The 20,202-nt window shown below is 44.4% G+C and overlaps 1 protein-coding gene across 1 annotated transcript in view; it reads right to left on the reverse strand.

The window, feature by feature from the left end:
* Positions 1 to 20,202, reverse strand: part of LOC126236295 (sodium-dependent nutrient amino acid transporter 1-like) — a 244,857-nt gene that overhangs the window by 80,376 nt on the left and 144,279 nt on the right. Inside the window, exons 3-4 of the mRNA XM_049945487.1 lie at positions 16,594 to 16,692; positions 787 to 1,072 (exon numbers count right to left, since the gene is read on the reverse strand). Of these exons, the coding sequence (XP_049801444.1) occupies positions 787 to 1,072; positions 16,594 to 16,692 (385 nt within the window). The remainder of the gene's footprint in view (positions 1 to 786; positions 1,073 to 16,593; positions 16,693 to 20,202) is intronic.

Here is a 20,202-nt window from a genome sequence, read left to right on the forward strand (position 1 = left end):
GGTTCGAGTCTTAGCTCGGGCATGGGTGTATGTGTGTTGTCTTTAGCATAGTTTAGTTTAAGTTAGATAACATAGTGTGTAAGCTTAGGGACCGATGACCTCAGCAGTTTGGTCCCATAGGAACTTAGCACAAAATTTCCAAAACGCCATGCTACACGCTACAGTTCTGCTCTCTGGCGGCAGAGGATTGCAAATTGCGTCAGCGAAGCGGGAATGCCGACCGACTATTATGCAGACTCAGTCGATATTCAGAACAGAATAAAAAATTCGCAGGTAATACTTTTCAACACGCCCTCTTGTATTTTCATGCTTAATGCCTCTCGTTGTTGCCCCCTTTCGTCTGCGACATTCTTCACATACGTTTCTGGATTTTAGGAGTAGATACAGAATCGAGTTCTTCATTATCAGTTGTTCCCTACAGAATTAAGTTATAGACTTTCATTATTATCGCACTGGCCTTGACTGGAAGTATTTTGTAAAAGACCTAATTTGTTTTACGAACACTACGATTTTTTCTGAGAAAAATTCTCTATCTAATTACAGCGTAAAAATCTCTAACGTTCTTAATCTCACCATGGATTTGAAACTTGAGCAGTGTTTAGAGGCTTTTAGTTAGCTGTTTTTTGTAGATAATAAACCAGCTGGAACCAACAGAAAATTCTTTAATTACAGGCAAAGTTAGTCCCATCCCTTTTTCAAGTAGAACATATACGCAACGAACTGTCTCCACGTTTTCGCAAGCCTGAAAGCACGCATTGGCTTTGGAATGCTGTCGCCACTGCTTACCGGTGAGCGCTGGTGCCATGTTCCACACTTTGATAGGGCCGTAGCTAGAGAACTGTCCCATGGCCATCTCCATGTAGTAGAGCGGTTTGCCGATGACGAGCAGCACGATGATGTAGGGGATGAGGAAGGCTCCGCCGCCGTTCTTGTAGGCTGTGTACGGGAAGCGCCACACGTTTCCCAGGCCGACGGACATGGCGATGCACGACATGAGGAACTCTACGCCATTGGACCACTGAGCGCGCTCCGATTCGTCGCCCTCTGTCGTCTCAGGTCCGGTCACCGGAGGCTAGAATGATAGAACCATAAAATTTTGTTTTCTACCAAGTCTTCTAAGAGCATAAACAGTTGATGCGTTGTAGCTTACATGGGAGCAATAGGTTGTTCCCGCCTTAGATGCTAATCGTAATGTGTCAGTGTCGAAGTCACTGTTTTTACTCCTATTAACTAACGTAAATAGCGTAAGGCATATCAGCAGTTCCTGAACGACTCGTGGATAACTTAATATGTGCGATAACGGTGCTCTTTTGTATTAGTAACTCCGACTTTGGCAACTAGGTGGGCGTCATTGACAAACAACCGAAAAAGTAATATCCTTTCAAGGGTAATTATGAATATCATAATTAATCACATTTTTACATGATGAAATTACTCACGAATACGTCTTCCGAAAGTACGCTTGATCAAACGACCGATAACCCTATTTCATATCGAGATGGAGAAACATTACTTTTGCTAAGTATTCTTACGAGAGCGCCATGCTCTCTACTGACCATAATCCTGTTGCTATAACAGTTGAATTTCGTTTGTCATACGACATTAACTTTCGTATTAATTTGCTAAATGAATCTGATGTATTTAACAACGCAACGTAGTAGCTAATGCCCCATATACGCAGGGTGTTAAAAAACTGTCGAATACTTTCAAAGGAAGTAGTACTCATCGAAACAAGAAAAATAAGTCCATGAAACATGGGTCGGTAAATGCATACTTTCTGAGGTAAGTTCAGTAAACATGTGTCCCGAAATGCATACTTTCTGCGATATTTCTCTGCCGCGTGATGACTGGGTGTTGTGTGATGTCCTTAGGTTAGTTAGGTTTAAGTAGTTCTAAGTTCTAGTGGACTGATGACCATAGATTTTAAGTCCCATAGTGCTCAGAGCCATTTGAACCATTTCTGCGATAAACACGTGTTTACAGGAGGTGTTCAACGTAGCGTCCATTCATGACAATGCATGTCTCTGCCCTCCGGTCTGAGGAATGACAAGCCCTTTGTAGTATACCTAGTTGTTGTCGTTGTACCTGCTGGCACGCATTGAGGAAGTGACCCTCTAGTGTCCAAAAATGGTTCAAATGGCTCTGAGCACTATGGGACTTCACTGCTGAGGTCATCATTCCCCTAGAACTTAGAACTACTTAAACCTAACTAACCTAAGGACATCACACACATCCATGCCCGAGGCAGGATTCGAACCTGCGACCGTAGCGGTCGCGCGGTTCCAGACTGTAGCGCCTAGAAACGCTGGGCCACTCCGGCCGGCCCTGTAGTGTCCGCACAGAGTTGACTGGCGTGGCGTAGACCAATTCTTTAAAGTGTCGTCATAACTAAAAGTCTAGCAATTGAGGTCTGTGGAACGAGCAGCCTCCCCACCCGCCACCTCGACCAATCCGACGGTCCTGGAATGTCTGTGTCAGATGTACGCTCACGTTGTGACGAAAATGTGCTGCAGTCCCATCATGCATGAACCACAATTCGTATTCGTTGCTGCAATGGCACAGCCTCCAGCAAGGTAGGCAATACAGTAATGAGGAAGTCCAGATAACGCGCTCTAGTTAACCTTCGTGGTAGCAGGTATGTCCGCATTAATCTATCGCCAATACGCTTGCCCATACCTTGACTGATAATCGGTGTTGATGCCCTCTTTCCTGAATTGCCAGGGGATTTACATCTACCCATACATGTTGGTTATGAAAATTCACAACACCATCTCTTGCGAAAATCTTGGATGTTAACAGTGGATCTGCGGCACTCTTCTGCAACAGCCCTTGACAGAACCACGGTCTGCCACGGTGATCCTGTGGCCTTAGGGCCTGAACGTGCTGTAGATGATATGGGTACAGCAATTGTTCATGAAGTACTCCCCAGATAAGAGAGTGAGACACGCCATCTGGTGTTGCTAATCGTCGAGCACTGGTCCCAGGGGTTTCTCCCACCGATCGTAGCACACGGTCCTCCATGTCAGGTGTGCGGACTGTGGGCCCTTCCACTGTTAGTATTTCGAAGTGCAAGGGTACCTGTGTCCCTCAGACGCTGGAAAAGTCTGCCGAACAGCTTATCAGAGGGCACTCTGCGCTGTGGATATTTTTCAGAGCAGAGAGTATGGGTTCGCAGGCTACGTCTATTTGCTAAACCATAGCCGAGTACCACATCCATCATTTCACTTCTCGAGTAATAGACTATCATTGCTAACAAGTGGCAGAAGAGAGAAAATGTAAATGTCCTGCACCTTTTGTAGCAGAGCGCAGTAAAAGTAAACAAGTAAAGTGAATCTGCGTTTTGAAGAAGGTAAAACACCAAGATACGCACCCTGGGTTGGTACCTTACAATAACGCACGCAAACACGACGAAAACTAAGGTAGCCTACAACACGACTCTAACCACACTGCTGACTGCAGACCAACTAATGGTAGGTAGAGCGCTGTGAATAAGACATCATAATATCCTACCGACACATTTGACGGAGCGCCAAAGCAACGACTGTGCTAATATCCGCAACCAAGCGCCGCGCAGCCCTTCCTATAAACAAGTGTTTGTTAATTGGACTTATTTTTCGTGTTTAGATGAGTACTGTCACCTCTCAAAATATTAGACATATTTTTTTTAAACGCCCTTTATACAGGTTGTCCCTCCTAAGAGTCGTGAGGCGCATTTTCGTTAGTGTTTCGTGAGATATTTCCAATTTCATTTTCGCAATGATTAGCTGGAGTCAGCCGAAACAAGTATTGTTCATCAAGCCTGTCATGCGACGTCCAGAGTCGACACGAAGTGTCGGTATGTTTCCAGTTAAGAGTAATAGATTTTTAAAGTGGAATTTTACCCGACCATTCAATTCAACGGTCCCAAATTAGTCTGGTGCGATATTCGTTTTCACGATACGTATCAAAAACTGAACGCATATTTACATCTACATCTACCTCTACATCCATACCTGACGGTGTGTGGCGGAGGGTACCTTGAGTACCTCTATCGGTTCTCCCTTCTATTCCAGTCTCGTATTGTTCGTGAAAATAAAGATTGTCGGTATGCCTTTTTGTGGGCTCTAATCTCTGATTTTATCCTCATGGTCTCTTCGCGAGATATACATAGGAGGGAGCAATATACTACTTGACTCTTCGGTGAAGGTATGTTCTCTAAACTTCAACAAAAGCGCGTACCGAGCTATTGAGCGTCTCTCTTGCTGAGTCTTCCACTGGAGTTTATTTATCATCTCCGTAACGCTTTCGCGATCACTAAATGATCCTGTAACGAAGCGCGCTGCTCTCCGTTGGATCTTCTCTATTTCTTCTATCAACCATGTCTGGTACGGATCCCACACCGGTGAGCAGTATTCAAGCAGTGGATGAACAAGTGTACTGTAACCTACTTCCTTTGTTTTCGGACTGCATTTCCTTAGGGGTCTTCCAATGAATCTGTCTGGCATCTGCTTTACCGACGATTAATTTTATATGGCCATTCCATTTTAAATCACTCCTAATACCTACTCCCAGATAATTTATGGAATTAACTGCTTCCAGTTGCTGACCTGCTATATTGTAGCTAAATGATAAAGGATCTTTCTTCCTACGTATTCGCAGCATCAACCATGAAAACACGAAAAAGGTGTACTCAGTTGTAAAAAAAAAAGCAAAATAGGAATAGTGAACGGTCCAAGCTTAAGACTTGCAACATCGAGCGCATTTGAAGAGCAACGGCCTCGTGGTTGTGTGTTCGAGGTGTGGGATTGCGAAAGGGGAGATTCGTATTCGAATCTCCCTCGTGTCCCATTTCTTTTCTTGCCGGATTATGAACGGTCTGTCCGGTCATTGACGTGTCTGTTCGCTGTATTCAAATTTGTGTCTGTGTCGTGTTGTAAAATCCGTTTGCAACAGCGAGCTGTAAAGAAGGGACCTCTAGACGTAAGTACGTCCTATCTGTTCTACACAAGTACCACATGCCATGAGTCTTGCGCTCCGTTTCACAAGTTTTGACTCTTGAATGTCTTTGTTGTAATATTGTTCACAACCGTTTAAATGTTGTTTTCATTTCAGTGAGAGGTATACGCGGCAACTCGTCTGCTCTCACTCTTCATCACATTTACTTGGGAAGGTAATATATTCTTACATCCTATAACAAATGTATAGCATGAAAGTTATCAAGACTACAGATGAAGAACAGACAGGTCAGCGACCGGACGAAAAGTCCATAAAAAAAAAAAAAAATTATCACGTGGGAGATTTGAGTACGGAACTTCCGGTTTGCCCTCCAACACTGCAACCATACAACCACGACGCGTGGTTCTTCCAATTCGTGGGAGCTTGCCCATCTCGACCTTGGACCGTTCACTGTTTCTATTTAGCTTCTTTTTCCACAGTTCAGTACACCTTGTTCCTGTTTTAATGCTTGATCTGCGTTCAGTTTTTGACCGGATATCCACTGGACTATCTTACACCTAAATTTGAGGAGTGCTGCGATGGAGTCTCCCTTGTGAGAAGCGCAGCTGCGTGGAGGTGCAGTCAGCGAGGGTCAGGGCAGTGCTGCCGCGGCTGGAGTGCTCGTTGTTCCTCGTGTCTTACTGTCCCTGTTAACATACATCGGTAAAACGAATATCCCACTAGACTAATTTGAGACCGCTCTGTCGAATGGGCACGTAAAATTCCACTTGAAAAATAATTTTCTTTGCAACGGCAAACAAACTGACGCTTTCCATCAACGCTTGACGTCACATGAAAGACATGATGATCAGCATTTGTTTGGGCTGACTTCGACTACACAATGCAAAAACAAAATTGCAGATATCTGCCGAAACACCAGTGAAAATGCGCCTGACGACTGTTAGAGAGACATCATATATTCTGGAGGGGTATGGTTCAAATTCCTTTCAATCCGGCCACTCAGTTGTGAGGTTTATCATAATTTTTATAAATTAATTATGGACGGTTGCTTCAACAAATTCAGCGAGCTATTTCTCCACCCCTAAAGACGCCGATAACGATGAGACAATAGACTTCATCTTTTCTTTGTCTTACCAAATGAATATTATCTTTGTTTTCATAAAAGTGCATATCCTTCGAACAAGTTTCAGTAACAGTAAAAGATGTTAGATGAGAGCACTACCGAAAATATACGAGTAAAACTTTTCTTCTGCGAGCTACACAGGCCATAAAAGACATGGAACAGATATAATCAAGGCACGTCTTGGTCAGCACTCAAGAAACTAGTATTACTGTCGCTGTAATTTAGAAAAGATGTAAATGATCCGCCATTGATTCAAGAACGAGCAGAAGATATTACTACAAACAGAAAACTTGTTACCTTCTCATTGTTAACTGTCACCTGTTCACATCAGTGACAACATATCACAGCACAGAAGTCTGTAGTACCGTACTTCATTTTCTACACTGCTGCATTGACAACCATCGGCAAAAGTGCGGCGGTCGCTGATTGCACGATCTTTACAGCCACCCTACCGCGGCCCCATGTGCTGCTGTTCTTGTAGGGACACCCGAGAGTCAGTTTTCAACAAGGTAACGGCCGCTATAGCTCACGTTTCTCGCAGGCATTCCCGCACTTCCGTGACGTTGCCGTCAGCAAGCTAAACACAGCTGAGGGGTCGCATGAATTACTAGAATATTCAGTTTGAATGTATAGAAAATCTGCCACATTATCCGCAACAGGCATTACATAAAAATTAAATAACTATGCTGATGGATATGAAGCACTCTTTCAACACACAAAGCTGTCAGACATGCCACAGATAAGTTTAAAAGTATAATCTGTTTCGTACCGAAATTCTTACAAAAAAATTCCTTTCATATTGAAATAGTTGTTATTGGCTTCCAGACTTTTGTGCTACGTTGACAAAAACATCAGATTAAGCTATAATAACATTTCAGTAATTATCTTGGCTGCAGACTTCTCCCACGTGTGCAGATCTTCCGTTAGCCGGGTACGATTATTTTATATTAATAAATTTTGGGCAAATCTTTGCAATAAAATAAATTGCTCATTTGTGAGACAACACTTAGCCATAGAAAAAAATAGTGATACGTACCTGGTGCCTCTACAAAGATTCGACAGATGCATTTGCTCCGCTGTTTCCGCAGGTATTTGAAATTTAGTTTATGTATTCTCTAACTGCAGTCAGCCCAAACAATTACCACACATCACGTCTTTCACGTGATGCCCCGTGACAATATAATGCGTCGGAATCCTTCTCATCACAAATAAAATTATTTGTAAATCGGAATTTTACGAGCCCATTCGATACAGTGCTCCCAAATTAGTCTAGACGGATAATCGTTTTATCGATACTTATTAACAGGGATAGTAAAACGCGGAGAATAGACAGCACTCCAATGGCTTCGCAGTAGCAGTTAGCGGGGGCCAGTGCAGTGCTGTCGCCACTTGTCCCAGTTAATACGTCTCGATAAAACAAATATCGCACTAGACCAATATGGGACCTCTCTGTTGAATGGACACTTAAAATTCCTCTTTTAAAAGTAACACTACGAGTCGCATGAAAGACGTGATGAGCTCTGTTTGCCTGGGCTGAATCCAGCTATACAATGCGAAAATGAAATTGCAAATATCGCTCAAACACCACAGAAAATGCTTCTGATGACTCTTAGGACAGACACCCAGTATGTGGTGTCTGTTCTTCGAGACATATCTGAAATAACGGACACCTTAAGTGATTCAGCGGCCATGCAAATACTTTTCGAAGCCGTTTTTGGACATTGAAATGATTCAATGAGAACAGATGAAAATTTGTGCTCGAACCCAATGTTCCTGCTTAATTTGAACCGTCGCTTAAACGAATCGGCTATCCGAGCACACTTTCCATCCGACTCAAATTCCCAGCCTATTACACACTACTGACATAGCGTCACCTACCCATGAAGCTTTCATTCGCCATTTCGGATTCTCGCAAAGATCGGGCATCGCACCTTACTGATACTTACACATACGTGATGTTTGTTCTTTTGGACAGCGGTTCACGGGTAGGAGACGCTACGCTAGCAGTGTGCAACAGGCTGGGGATTTGGGTCGGCTCGGAAGCGTGCTCGGATGGCCAGTCAGCCTTTAGCGGCGCAGCGGTTCGGACGGTGTTTACGTCCCTGCCGCACGTCTGCGCGAGAGGTGTTTACGTTACGTGTGTAGCGGTGTGTCGCGGTAATACATAGAACGAATCATGGCCTTGTCGTTCCGCAAATCGACACTGAAATTTAGTTTTGCTAACGAATATGCTCGACCGAAGGGTTACGAGATCGAACGTTATTTACGGGACGAGGTGAAAATCGAACCTGACGTTCTAGTTGGAATACACTTATCTATAGTCAGCAGCGTGGTTTATGTCAAGCTTATAAATGAAGCGGCATGTGACGAACTACTACTTCGACACCGACAAGGACTTCGTTTCTGTCATTCGGACGGGAATGTTGGAGCGGTAACAGTTGAACACGCCGGCATGGGACTCCGAACGATCCGCGTCTTTGAGCTTCCATTCGAAGTGCCAGAAGAATTGGTGACAGACGCCCTGCGTCCTTACGGAACGGTCCTATCCCACGTGGCTGAAAAATGGGCGAGTTTGAAGACGTATCCTGTCCTCAATGGCGTCAGACAAATACGGATTGAACTTCGAAAACACGTCCCGTCATACTTGTACATCGCCGGTTGTAGGGCGATTGTCATTTACGACGGACAACCAAGGACGTGCTCTGGATGTGGGAAGGAGGGACACATACGTTCTGAGTGTGCTCAACGAAGGTTATTACAGCTGCCACGGGATGATCCACCCCTCACGCCGCATCTGACTGTGCTCCCCATGACTTACGTCGCCGCATTACGCGATGACGTGGGCCGCGAGACAGACGCGTACCAGAACACACAGACAGCGGCGGATCGTGGCGAGCCACAGAAAGACGACGTTGCGCTGGACCGCCTGCAGCAGTCACAGGACGCCCTCTCTTCGGTTCCGCTTGCGGCCCCTTCCGATAAGGCACTTGGAGACGTCGATAATACGACGGCGCACGATTCTGACGTCCCCCACGAACAACTGGAGACCATGCTGACCTCTGATTCCGAGGCCCGGCAACGTAAACAGCGCTCACCAAAACGCCGGAAGAAGCGCCGCCTCACGGTGGAGAACGACCACTCTGATCTAGCAGATAATTCTGAGAAGTTTACGGGTACAGAACAGACGACCATGGATACAGAAGAACTGCCTAGCGTGGATGCAACTGTGGCCAGCGGGACGGCGACACGGCCTACCGCTGATTATGCTCCAGACACAGCGAAGGAGCTCAATACACGGCAACAGGCTACTGAGGAGGCTACGGCGCCTGCACCGCACGACAACGATGGGACACTAGGGGACTGGTCAGAAGAGCCACCCCCGTGGGGGACAGATGATGCCGGAGGAACTGCTCCCACGCACTCTCCCGGTGTAAGATCGGCAGAGTGCACGGAATAATGGCAGACACTATGAGGGGACGGCGGGGGACGTTAGTCCGACAGCAGCCTATGTACGGCAAAATTAGCGACCGTACGGTACCCTATCTACGTAGACCGCCATGCAACAAGCTTATCGGATAGGGTCTGTTAACATCAATAGCATTGGGACGCCGGTAAAAATCAAGATGCTCAGTGACATGATAAAGGCTGCGGATTTAGACATCGCACTAGTACAAGAAGTTCGGGTACTTCCCCCCTCGGACTTTTACGGTTACGACGTTTACTGTTCCCCGTGTGACGAGAGAGGCGTTGGCACAGCTATATTATTAAAGGAAGGGATACGTGCAGACGAAGTAGAGTATTTGCCTTCTGCCCGTGGTACGGCCGTGACCATAGGAGGAATACGTTTGATCAACATATACGCACCGTCAGGCTCGGATAAGAGAAGGGACAGAGCAGATTTTTACGCCCATGAGATTGCACCGTTGTTCCAGGGACGATACGATGGTTGCATACTCGGCGGAGATTTTAATTGTGTGCTTGACAGAAAGGACCAACAACCTAACTATACTACTAGCCCAGAACTTAGGGAGCTGGTCAACGGGATGGAATTAGTCGATACATGGGACCTGAAGTATCGCAACCAACCAGGATATACATTTTTTACTAGCCACTCCGCGGGCCGTTTGGACCGAATCTACGTTTCAAGGGCGTTAGCAGTGTCGACGGTGGACGCAGAAATATGGCCGACAGCGTTTACGGACCACGAGGCATATATTTGTACGGTTAACCTTGATAGACAGAAGGTATGGAGACGGAGGGGTAATTGGAAGATGAACGTCTCCCACCTGCGAGATGCAGAATGCCGACGCATGGTGGAGGACGCGTGGCATGGCTGTCTCCGTCGCCGAAATTCTTTCGGTTCTATCCTGCAGTGGTGGATCGAGTGCGCGAAGCCAGCTTTACGGAGGACGTTAATAGGTTACGGGAAGGAGGTTTCTCAATGGCAGCGCACGACCACTGAGTTTTACTTTACGGCTCTCCGGGAACTGTTAGCTCAACCACCTACACCAGAACGCCAGACGGCCGTCCACCGAGTTAAGGCGAAGCTGGTACAACTTGCGAAGCAGAGGATGGCAGGTACGATGATACGCGCGAGGTCGCAGGATTTCCTGCCCAACGAGGTTCCCTCGATGCATTACGTGATAAAGGAAAGACGAAGAAGACGCAGGAATTTAATACATGAGATCGATCTCGGCGATGGCCGTCGTTTTACAACACAAAGGGGCATAGCACAGGCGTTCACGGATCATTTTAGCAGATTCTATGCGTGCAATGGGGAGGGTCCGAGGGAGCTGGGGAACGTCCTGGAAGAGATCCCAGACGCGACGAGTGTGAACGGGGAAGCAGACGGGTTATATGAAATTACTTGTGAAGAGCTGGAGGAAGCGATTACACGAGGTGCTTGCAACAAGTCCCCAGGTCCAGATGGATTCCCGTTGGAATTTTACCGTGCCTTCGTGACCATTATGACACCGATGTGGCTATGTATGTTTAATGAGCTTCTGCGGCAAGAAGTACCGGTTCACATTCAATTCACGGAAGGGCTCATGATACCGATACCGAAGCCCCGTGGTGGCAAACGGCCTTGTGATTATCGCCCCTTGACCCTCCTTAATAGTGACTACAAGATCTTCATGCGCATCCTGGGAAGTCGTATCAAAAAGTCGCTGGAGCATCGAATACATGCCGACCAGACTTGTCTTGGCGGCATCAGTGATATCCACACAGCCGTGGGAGACTATCGTGACGTCGTCGCCCTCGCGGCTGCATGCCGCCTCCGGGGGGCGATGGTTGCTGTAGATTTCGATCATGCTTTTGATCGCGTGGATCATGTGTACCTCGCGGCGGTGATGAACAGGATGGGTGTCTCGCCATTACTGACCAGTGCTGTGATGCGGCTGTTGCACGGCGCCAGATCAGCGATGGTGGTCAACGGAGGGAGAACTGAGTATTTTAAGATCTTAAGATCAGTGAGACAGGGTTGCCCCTCGTCGATCCTCCTTTATGCGATCGCCTTAGAACCGTGCCTCGCAGGCCTTCGCCGCCGTCTTACCGGGATCTCCCTACGGCATTTATCATTCAAATGCAGAGCATACGCGGATGATATTGTGTTCCTCGTGCGGAATGAGAGGGAGACTCAAACAGCACTGGATTGGCTACAGACGTATGGGATGGCAGCTGGAAGTGTGGTCAACTACCGAAAATCACAATTCATGCATGTGGGGCGTGGACTAGAACCGGGAACGGAAGGGCCCTTACCTGCGGTGGAAACCCTCCGCTGTTTGGGTATCACCTTTCATAAAGAGACAGCGGGGACGGCTGCGGACAACTACCGAAGACTGTTACTCAGAATCCGCACGGCAGTACGACTAAACGCCCTACGGTCGATGGATATGCTGCAGCGAGTGTTACTCGTCAACCTTTATCTTGCGCCCATGATGTGCCACCTGACACACCTTCTCCCCTTGACGCGTACGATGGCTATGAGGATTCAGGCGGCTTTTGGGTACTATGTGTGCCTGGGACAACTCTTTAAGGTACAGTACAACACGCTTACCCTCCCAGCGCGAGAGGGGGGCGTTGGTTTAGTGAACGTGCACGAGAAGGCGCGTGCCATGTTTATTAATACTATGCTCAAACGGTGGCGCAACAGGAACCACTCGCTTACGGGGACGATCATCGAAGAACTCGTACCAACATCGCATCTTCCTCCAGTCAGTGTCGGCCATATATCGCCCCCTTTAACGTATGTGCGCACGTTCATCGTGGAACACAGTTACGTTGGAGAGCGTTTACCGACGACCCGACAGTCGACATCGAAGGACGTGTACCATCTGCTTCTTCGACAGATCGCCCGGAATAGGGTGGAACGCAAACATCCAGCTGTTAATTGGCACGTGGTGTGGCGCACGGTCCACCACCCCCACCTGCCTACATCAGTCAGATCAACATGGTACATTGTCGTCAACCGAAAATACCCTACAAACGATAGAAAGTACGCAATACATTTGGCGGATTCGCCCTTGTGTCAGCAATGCGGCGTGCTGGATACGGACGACCATCGGCTGGTCTGCGGCGAGGCATTGGCTGTCTGGACTCTCGCAAGAAAGATAATAGCGTTCATGCGGCGCACTATCTATGCAGCAGTCTCTTCTGACATAGTATTTTTTCCAGAGGAAACGTATTTTCCGCGTCATAAGACGAACGCGGTGGCGTGGATCACAGGTATGACGGTCCATTACATCTATAGAGACTCACGTACGAACTTACTCCACGTCCTGGATTACTGGCAATACTTGCAAGGTGGACACACAACACTATTACGGCTACAAAACTACAAGGATTGGTATGCCAATTTCCTAGTAACGGTTTTTGCGGACCCGCCATATACCTGGGGTGTGCCGGGTGCGCAAAGATGAGCGGCGGTGCTGTCGTTGTGAAACCGACCAAGTTAAAGTGATCGACTAAGAACACCATGCGAGTATGCGACCTACGAAAAACTCACGCTTGAACAGTTATCAAATGGATGTATTTCAAATTTTGTTTTCATATCCAACATACTTTTCTTTAGGGTGCCGGAGGTGGCCCCACTTCGATTTTGTTGTTATTTCATGCTGCATGGTAGGACGGCAGCGAGGATCCTTCCAGAACAGTTATCATGTGGCAGGACGTACTATGTTTATTTTGTGAATAATAAAGGTTTCTGTTTCTCCTACCTTCCTTCATATAAAATAAATAAATAAAACCCCTCACAATATTTAAAAAAAAAAGAAAAAAGAAAAAAAAAGTTGGTAGAGTACTTGCCCGCGAAAGGCAAAGGTCTCGAGTTCGAGTAAAGAATAAAAAAAAAAAAATGCGGTTAGTCAGAGCGCTCGCGTTAAACGGGAGATCCGAATTAGGGTCACGGTCCGGCACAAATTTTTATCTGTTGCTACTGGTCATTTCAAATCCTAGAAACGGCTAATGTCATTGAAAAATGCTATTTGTCATGCTGAATTCAAAATTTGTTAACGGCTGATTTGAGATCGTGCAGAATTTTTATGTTTCAGGTTTTTATTTTGATGTGAAACTAAATTACCTGAAAAACGCTTGTAGAAATTTTCTTAAAATATGTTACAAATGAAAAATGACATCCAACACTATTTAACTGAGCAGCAACGTCTGTGAAAGACAGGAGAAAGAGGAAAATAGGATAATAGAAAGCTCGATGATTTCGATTTTATTTCATCGAAACGAAATACGTGCCGTTAAAAGTAAAATTGTGACAAATGTGGGAACTGATGATAACAGCAGCGAAGCACATTAAATTCAAAATAATGATGTACTGTACATCTGCAGGCACTACGTTACGATTTTATGGAGATGAAGCAATACTTTTGCTTTCCCAAAATAAGGGTCAGTATACACAAAGATAAAAACGGTGAATATTTCCGACAGACATTAGCGACGATCGAAGAGGGCCCGCTTTCAGAATTTCAAAGTTTCTTTTGTTTTAATAAAATTAACAATCTCGAGTAGTTATTAGAACTGACAATAAATATTTTAGAAAAGGTTGTATCTTCGATGTAATTGAAACCTTTATTCCAACTAGTTTTGCAACAAAAATACTGCTGCTAGAATTTTAAATTTTCAATGTGCTCATTGCTAGTGTTTGTACACTACGAATTTATGTAAGGTAAGTTTATACTGTAATTATTGAAAGAATGTCGTCGGTACTGAATTTGGAGTAATGCTACGTAATAAATGACAGGAGCTCCAAATTACGGCAGAGAGCTTTTACAGGAGAGATATATGGAGAAAACAAACATATACGGACTTCCAAAACTTCGCTCTATGAACTTTAGACCCAACGATACTTTCAGCCTTAAGAACCAATAATCTAACAGACTAAATGAAGTCTTTGTTGCAGAAGAGTTTATATTGCCTGACAGTCTTATGCAGATAATGCGAGTTGGCTAAATACACAACCTTTGCAAGTAAAAATGACGATTATTCTAAAAATATAATTCCAAATTAATTTTTAATGGCGTATTAAGTACTTATGTTTACTGATGTTGCGTGAATTCAGGTTCATAAGGTATGATTGGAAGCCATATACACTGTCAGTGCTATATTTATAAAACAGCACTTTCAGTTCTGCTAGTTAAGTGCTTCAGAAACTTATGAATATTGCCTAGTGTCAAAGGAACGCTTTTTTTAACAATCAGTATGTCCAAGGCATTGTTGCATCATACCGCAGTTTCGTATTGCGTACAAACATATGTCAAAGAGATACGATTACAAACACAGCGGTCTGCGTAAACTAATGATCTCTTGCACAGCACTTTGAGAAAGGCTGATTCAGAAAATGTAGGTTTAGGTGTTCATTCCAGACAAGATAGTCTCAAAAACTACTACGTATTATGTGAAGGGTTAAATATTTTTCGAATGGGTGAGTGTCTATGTGAAACAGCCCTCCTTGCGAATTATATACTAACCTACACACGTTTCCATTACGGTTTCAATAAAATATTTTTTTACTTATTCCTTAATAATGGTTGACTCATTACAGACAATTCACTGTAAGTGCTCGATTGCTGAGAAATGTGCGTATGAGTGAATTTGACACTTGCAGCAGAAATCTAGAAATGTCACTATCAAATAGCCACCCAAATATCCGACGTAATAAAAATATGATTTGGGAAGTGTGGCTCAGACTTTGCTAAATTTTACATCACGATTTCAAACTTTTTCAGGTTGGTGTGCAGCGAAATCTTGAAGTTGTTGTGGGCCAACAGCCTTTCCCCAATCTACATGAAATTCATTCGCAGTTGTGAATATCGACACCCATCAGTTGTATAATGGAACGACGACAGTGAGTATTTGTGCCGGACTGGGACGCGATCCCGGATATGCACTTATCGCGAGCGGTCGCCTTACCATTAGGTTATGCGAGTACGACTCGGGGCCGCACCCAAACTTCCATATGTCGTGAATCATGTGTCAAGAACCTGCACTCGTACGTTCATTATGTGTATTTCCGTACAGGGGAGACATTTTAATTGAATGTCGCTTGCCCGGTGTCGGCGAGTAAATATGTTACTGCTGTGCCTGAGTTGCTCAGGCATGGTAACCTAAACGTAAGGCGGCAGATCGATATAAGCGGAAAATCCGTTTTTGAGTCACGGTCCGGCACAAATTTTCGCTGTCGTCATTGTACTACACAATTGCTGTTGTTCATATTCGCAAATGCGAATAAATTTCATGTCTTTCATAACGGCTGTAGTCGCAGCAGTGCCTGTTCTTCCGGACTTGCTTACGTATCCGAAGCAACGTTGCATTGTAATTCTGAACACAGGTACTGCAATATCGTCAAGTCTCGTCTAAAAAAGCATGGAATTTGAGTTAAATGCAGTCTCAATGTTGGCGGGTAGGAATGTAACAACACACTTCCTGCAATAAGCAGTTAAAGTGGTGTGAACCTTTTGTGAACGTTCCTCGCTGCGTAAGAAAATGTATGCGTACTGTTCACATGCTAACGTAACGTCTGTAACATCGGTTTTCACTCGACGAGGCCTTGGCACATAACGGCTTAAAAAGTTAACAAAGGAAAACATTTTACCTACGTAAACCTGAAATTAGACCGGTGAAGTAAAAAATAATGAACTAGTTTGAAGACTGACAATATTTTTTAATTAGCTTGTCTTACAGTTCATTTCATCATAGAAATTCGCATATCTTGAATTTTCTGTTAGCTAACGGACCTTCGATCATAGCTTTTTTTCAAGCTAAGGAAATGCTAACCTCGCTAGCTAAAGAAAGCTCCTATTTGTGATATTTTTGCAACTCTGTGTTTAACTCTATGTTGAACTCTAACTCTCATGTTTATGCCGATAGACGCGATTTTTAACCAATGATATAGTATATGTACATATTTTTATTTTATTCAAGCAAACTACAATAAATAGAATTAACCAGTCTACCAGAATAATCAGATTGATAATTCTTCGGTACGAGAACAATGCAGCTAATATTAACAGCCTGCAGATACATACCTCCCCTACCTTTGCTGAATTGTCAGAGGCAACTGACAATTTGCGTCCATTGGTTTCCGCATTGTCGCTGACGTATGCTGGGTTGACGTTGCCCAGTTCCTGAAACGTAACAGACAAAATGCGCTTATCAAAGCGCTGGATGTATCATCTACATTAAAAACTATGTTCTCACTTATTTACTTCCCAATTCTAAGTGAAAAAGTTTAACATAAAGAAAAAGAAGAACTTTAAGTGTCTCTTTTAGTGATATTCAAGCAATAATAACACTGCATTGTGTTTAGTTACGTAAATACGAAAATGCAGATTATTTAACAGTAATTGGGAAGTCCTTTTTAAATAATTTATATCTCTTTTTAAGGACATGATAGGTTTTTTGTATAACTAAGAGAGTAGGTGGTGTAGAACATCCACGAATGCGAGGACGGATTTCTGACGGCCTCTGGCTGGAAAACATCAAGTTCATAAAAAGTTCCAGGTCAGCCTTCTATCCATGCCCCTGCTAATACCTAATCCATTCAGAAAGACAATGTTCCGAATATAAAGTAAATTTCTAATTCCATTCTTTGGCAAACCTCTGAGGAAATAACTGAACTGTATTACTTAATCAAATATTTATGTAGGACGAATGACGATGATTTGAATTTTGAAGGAATGTGCACATGAATTTCACCACGCTATGTGTAAATGACGCTAACATCAAATGGTTCAAATGGCTCTGAGCACTATGGGACTTAACATCTGAGGTCATCAGTCCCCTAGACCTTAGAACTATTTAAACCTAACTAACCTAAGGACGTCACACACATCCATACCCGAGGCAGGATTCGAACCTGCGACCGTAGCAGTCGCGTGGTTCCGGACTGAAGTGCCTAGAACCTCTCGGCCACAGCGGCCTGCCGCTAGCATCATTTACTATATCATGTTGTGACACTAGAGCCACATTTGGGAGAACGAGGGTTCAAGTCCGTGCCCAGTCGTCCAGACTTAGGTCTTCTGTGGTTTCCTCAAATTGCTTAAGGCAAATATTGAGATGGCTCATGTGAAACAGGCTCAGCCGATTTTGTTCCCTGTCGCTCTCCATTCCCAGCATGAGCTCAGTATCTAACACCTCGTCGTCCTCGGGGCGTTTGAGTTCAATCCTCCTGCAAACATTCTTTGTCACTGCAGTGTTTCTGTTTTTATGTTGCAAGCTTATTTGATGCTCTGGATGTTCTCCGGTTAATTAATTTACACTAGAGGAAAATATACCGTACCACTTTCACCAAGTGTTTAAGAATAAAGGCGACTACATTATATGCTGTGTGGTGTAGCTAAACGGAAGTACGAGTACAAAAAGGTGAAACAACCCAGCTTTATATCAGTTAACAGGAAAAGAGAGACTAGCATTTTAGAGCGATCTTTCTTAGAATGACGGAAGGCAACATGACTCTATACTGCCTTATTGTAGACTTACCCGACTGCTAACGCTTCCTCCGGTGGCACTGGATGTAAAGACGCGTTTACTATCTAAATGATAAACAAAAACTGTTCAGTATTTCTCCTCGCGCGAAAACGTCATCTGATGTTGCAGGAACTGTAGAATATAGTCAAGAGGTATAACTTCTGATCGCCTTAACAGCCCCTCTAGCAATCCGTCGTTTTGGGTATAGAGCGTCTAGCGTCGAGGTAGTACCACACATTTGCGTCAAAATGAAATGGAGTTCCGTCAGTTTGCAGCCATATTAAGCTACGAGTCTGTAGTAGAAAAATTTATCAGAAAAACTAAGTAGACCAACCCATTAGGCTGGTTAACCTTATGATCCTTTCATAAACCGTCCTCGCCTGTACGTTCACAATGAACCTATGATGGCTACTTCTAATCATTTGTGCTGCTGATTTTCGTCTGCCCACATGTGTCTGTCTTGCAAGTTCCCGAATTCACCTCGAGTAAACGCCCAATTATTGGCAAATCACTCCCCAGACGCAAACAGTGGTAGGTGAATGTGTCTCTCAGGTTTGTGTAAAAATGTAGCCATAGCAGCTAATCCCCCACATATCGCTTGGCACTGATGCTGGTGGTGTGTATGTTATTTCATATTCACAGATAACTCTCTATATGTTAGCATGAGATGCGCCCTGAGCTTGTGCCACTTCGCGGGTGTTAGTGACTGTCCCTCTTCAAAATCTTCCAAAACAGTTTCTTCACCGGCAACTGATGGAACAGATCGTGAACGCTCGTCATCCGCTTCTGACAACTGATCTTCTTGCGGATTATCTACGGATGGCTCCGCTTCTCCTCCCGCGGTCGTCAACGTCCGCAGTCTTGAATTTCCTCAACGTTCATATTCCTTGCTTCCATCGCCTCCTCCACTCATCTTGCCAATTGTGTCGCGGGTGACCTCTTTTCTTCCGCTGGTATGTTATCCATCTATTCCGTATGCTGTCTTCATTCATGCAATTTGCATGGTCAGACCACATCAGCTGTTTTTATTGGATGTCGCCACAGACGTCCATATCCATTTTCACTCTCTTCCCGATTTTTTTGTGACTTCCCGGGCTTCTGCTCCATGCAAAAATAAACTCTGTACTATAGTTTTATACATTCTCTTCTTCGTCGTTCTTCTTACGTATTGGGTCATTGCCCTTGTTATAGCTCGATCCTTATTAATCCTACTAGTGATTTCATCATTATTTGTGCCCTGTTTATTAAATAAAACCGCAAGGTATTTTGCCTTTTCCACATCTGCAATTACTTCTCCATCTATCTCCAAATTATTTACTTTTACCGTACAACTGGCCAATCCCCGCACTTCATTCGTCTTCAGGCCAGCTATATTGTATTCCTCTTTGAGCTTTGTTACCATAAAGTTCTTATCATCTTCCACTAATACAGTTCGGTTATCTGCAATATAGAGGCTAAATATCTTGCTGTCCTCTACTGTCTGCCCTAACTTGGCATTTTCTAAGCCAAGTCTGCAGGACTGCTCCTGGATACAGCTTAACCCAAATCCTTGACAGAGACCGTTCACTTCAAATATTCTTCTATCCAACTGTTCCAAATCCTTACTCTCTCTACATTCTTTCATGTAATTTCATAATAGCTTTTAGCAATCTTTCATCCAATTCTATCTCCTTCAACTTTTCTCGCACTTTGTTTATGGGTACGTTATCATTTGCTTTCTCTAGGTCAATCAATGGAAAGTGCGTCTCCAGTCCAACCTTTATAGGTTTTTCACACATTAATTTCACTATGAAGATGTCCGTTACCGGCCTTCCTGCCCAGAATCTTGCTTGCTCTTCTTGCTGGTTGTGACTTGTTTCTTTGTCTATCAGATCTTAAGTATCTTCGAGAACAGTCTTCCAACAAAAGGAATCAGTGCAAATCCCCCATAATTATTTGGGTCCTTACGTGACACCTTCTTATGTTATGTAGCATGCTTTCCATTCCGATGGAACATCTTCTCCATTTCACACTCTTTTAAACAGTTTCCTTGGCATCTCCAACCATTTCTGTGGTCAAACTCGCCTGGTCTGGATGTGTTGTTCCATATCATGATGCCTTTTTCATCCTGCAGCTCCTAAAAGCCTGTTGAAGAAGTTTTGTATCCAAAGGCCGTAATTCCTTCCGTT

Source organism: Schistocerca nitens, chromosome 2 (genome assembly GCF_023898315.1).
Source record: "Schistocerca nitens isolate TAMUIC-IGC-003100 chromosome 2, iqSchNite1.1, whole genome shotgun sequence".
Lineage (NCBI taxonomy): Eukaryota > Metazoa > Arthropoda > Insecta > Orthoptera > Acrididae > Schistocerca > Schistocerca nitens.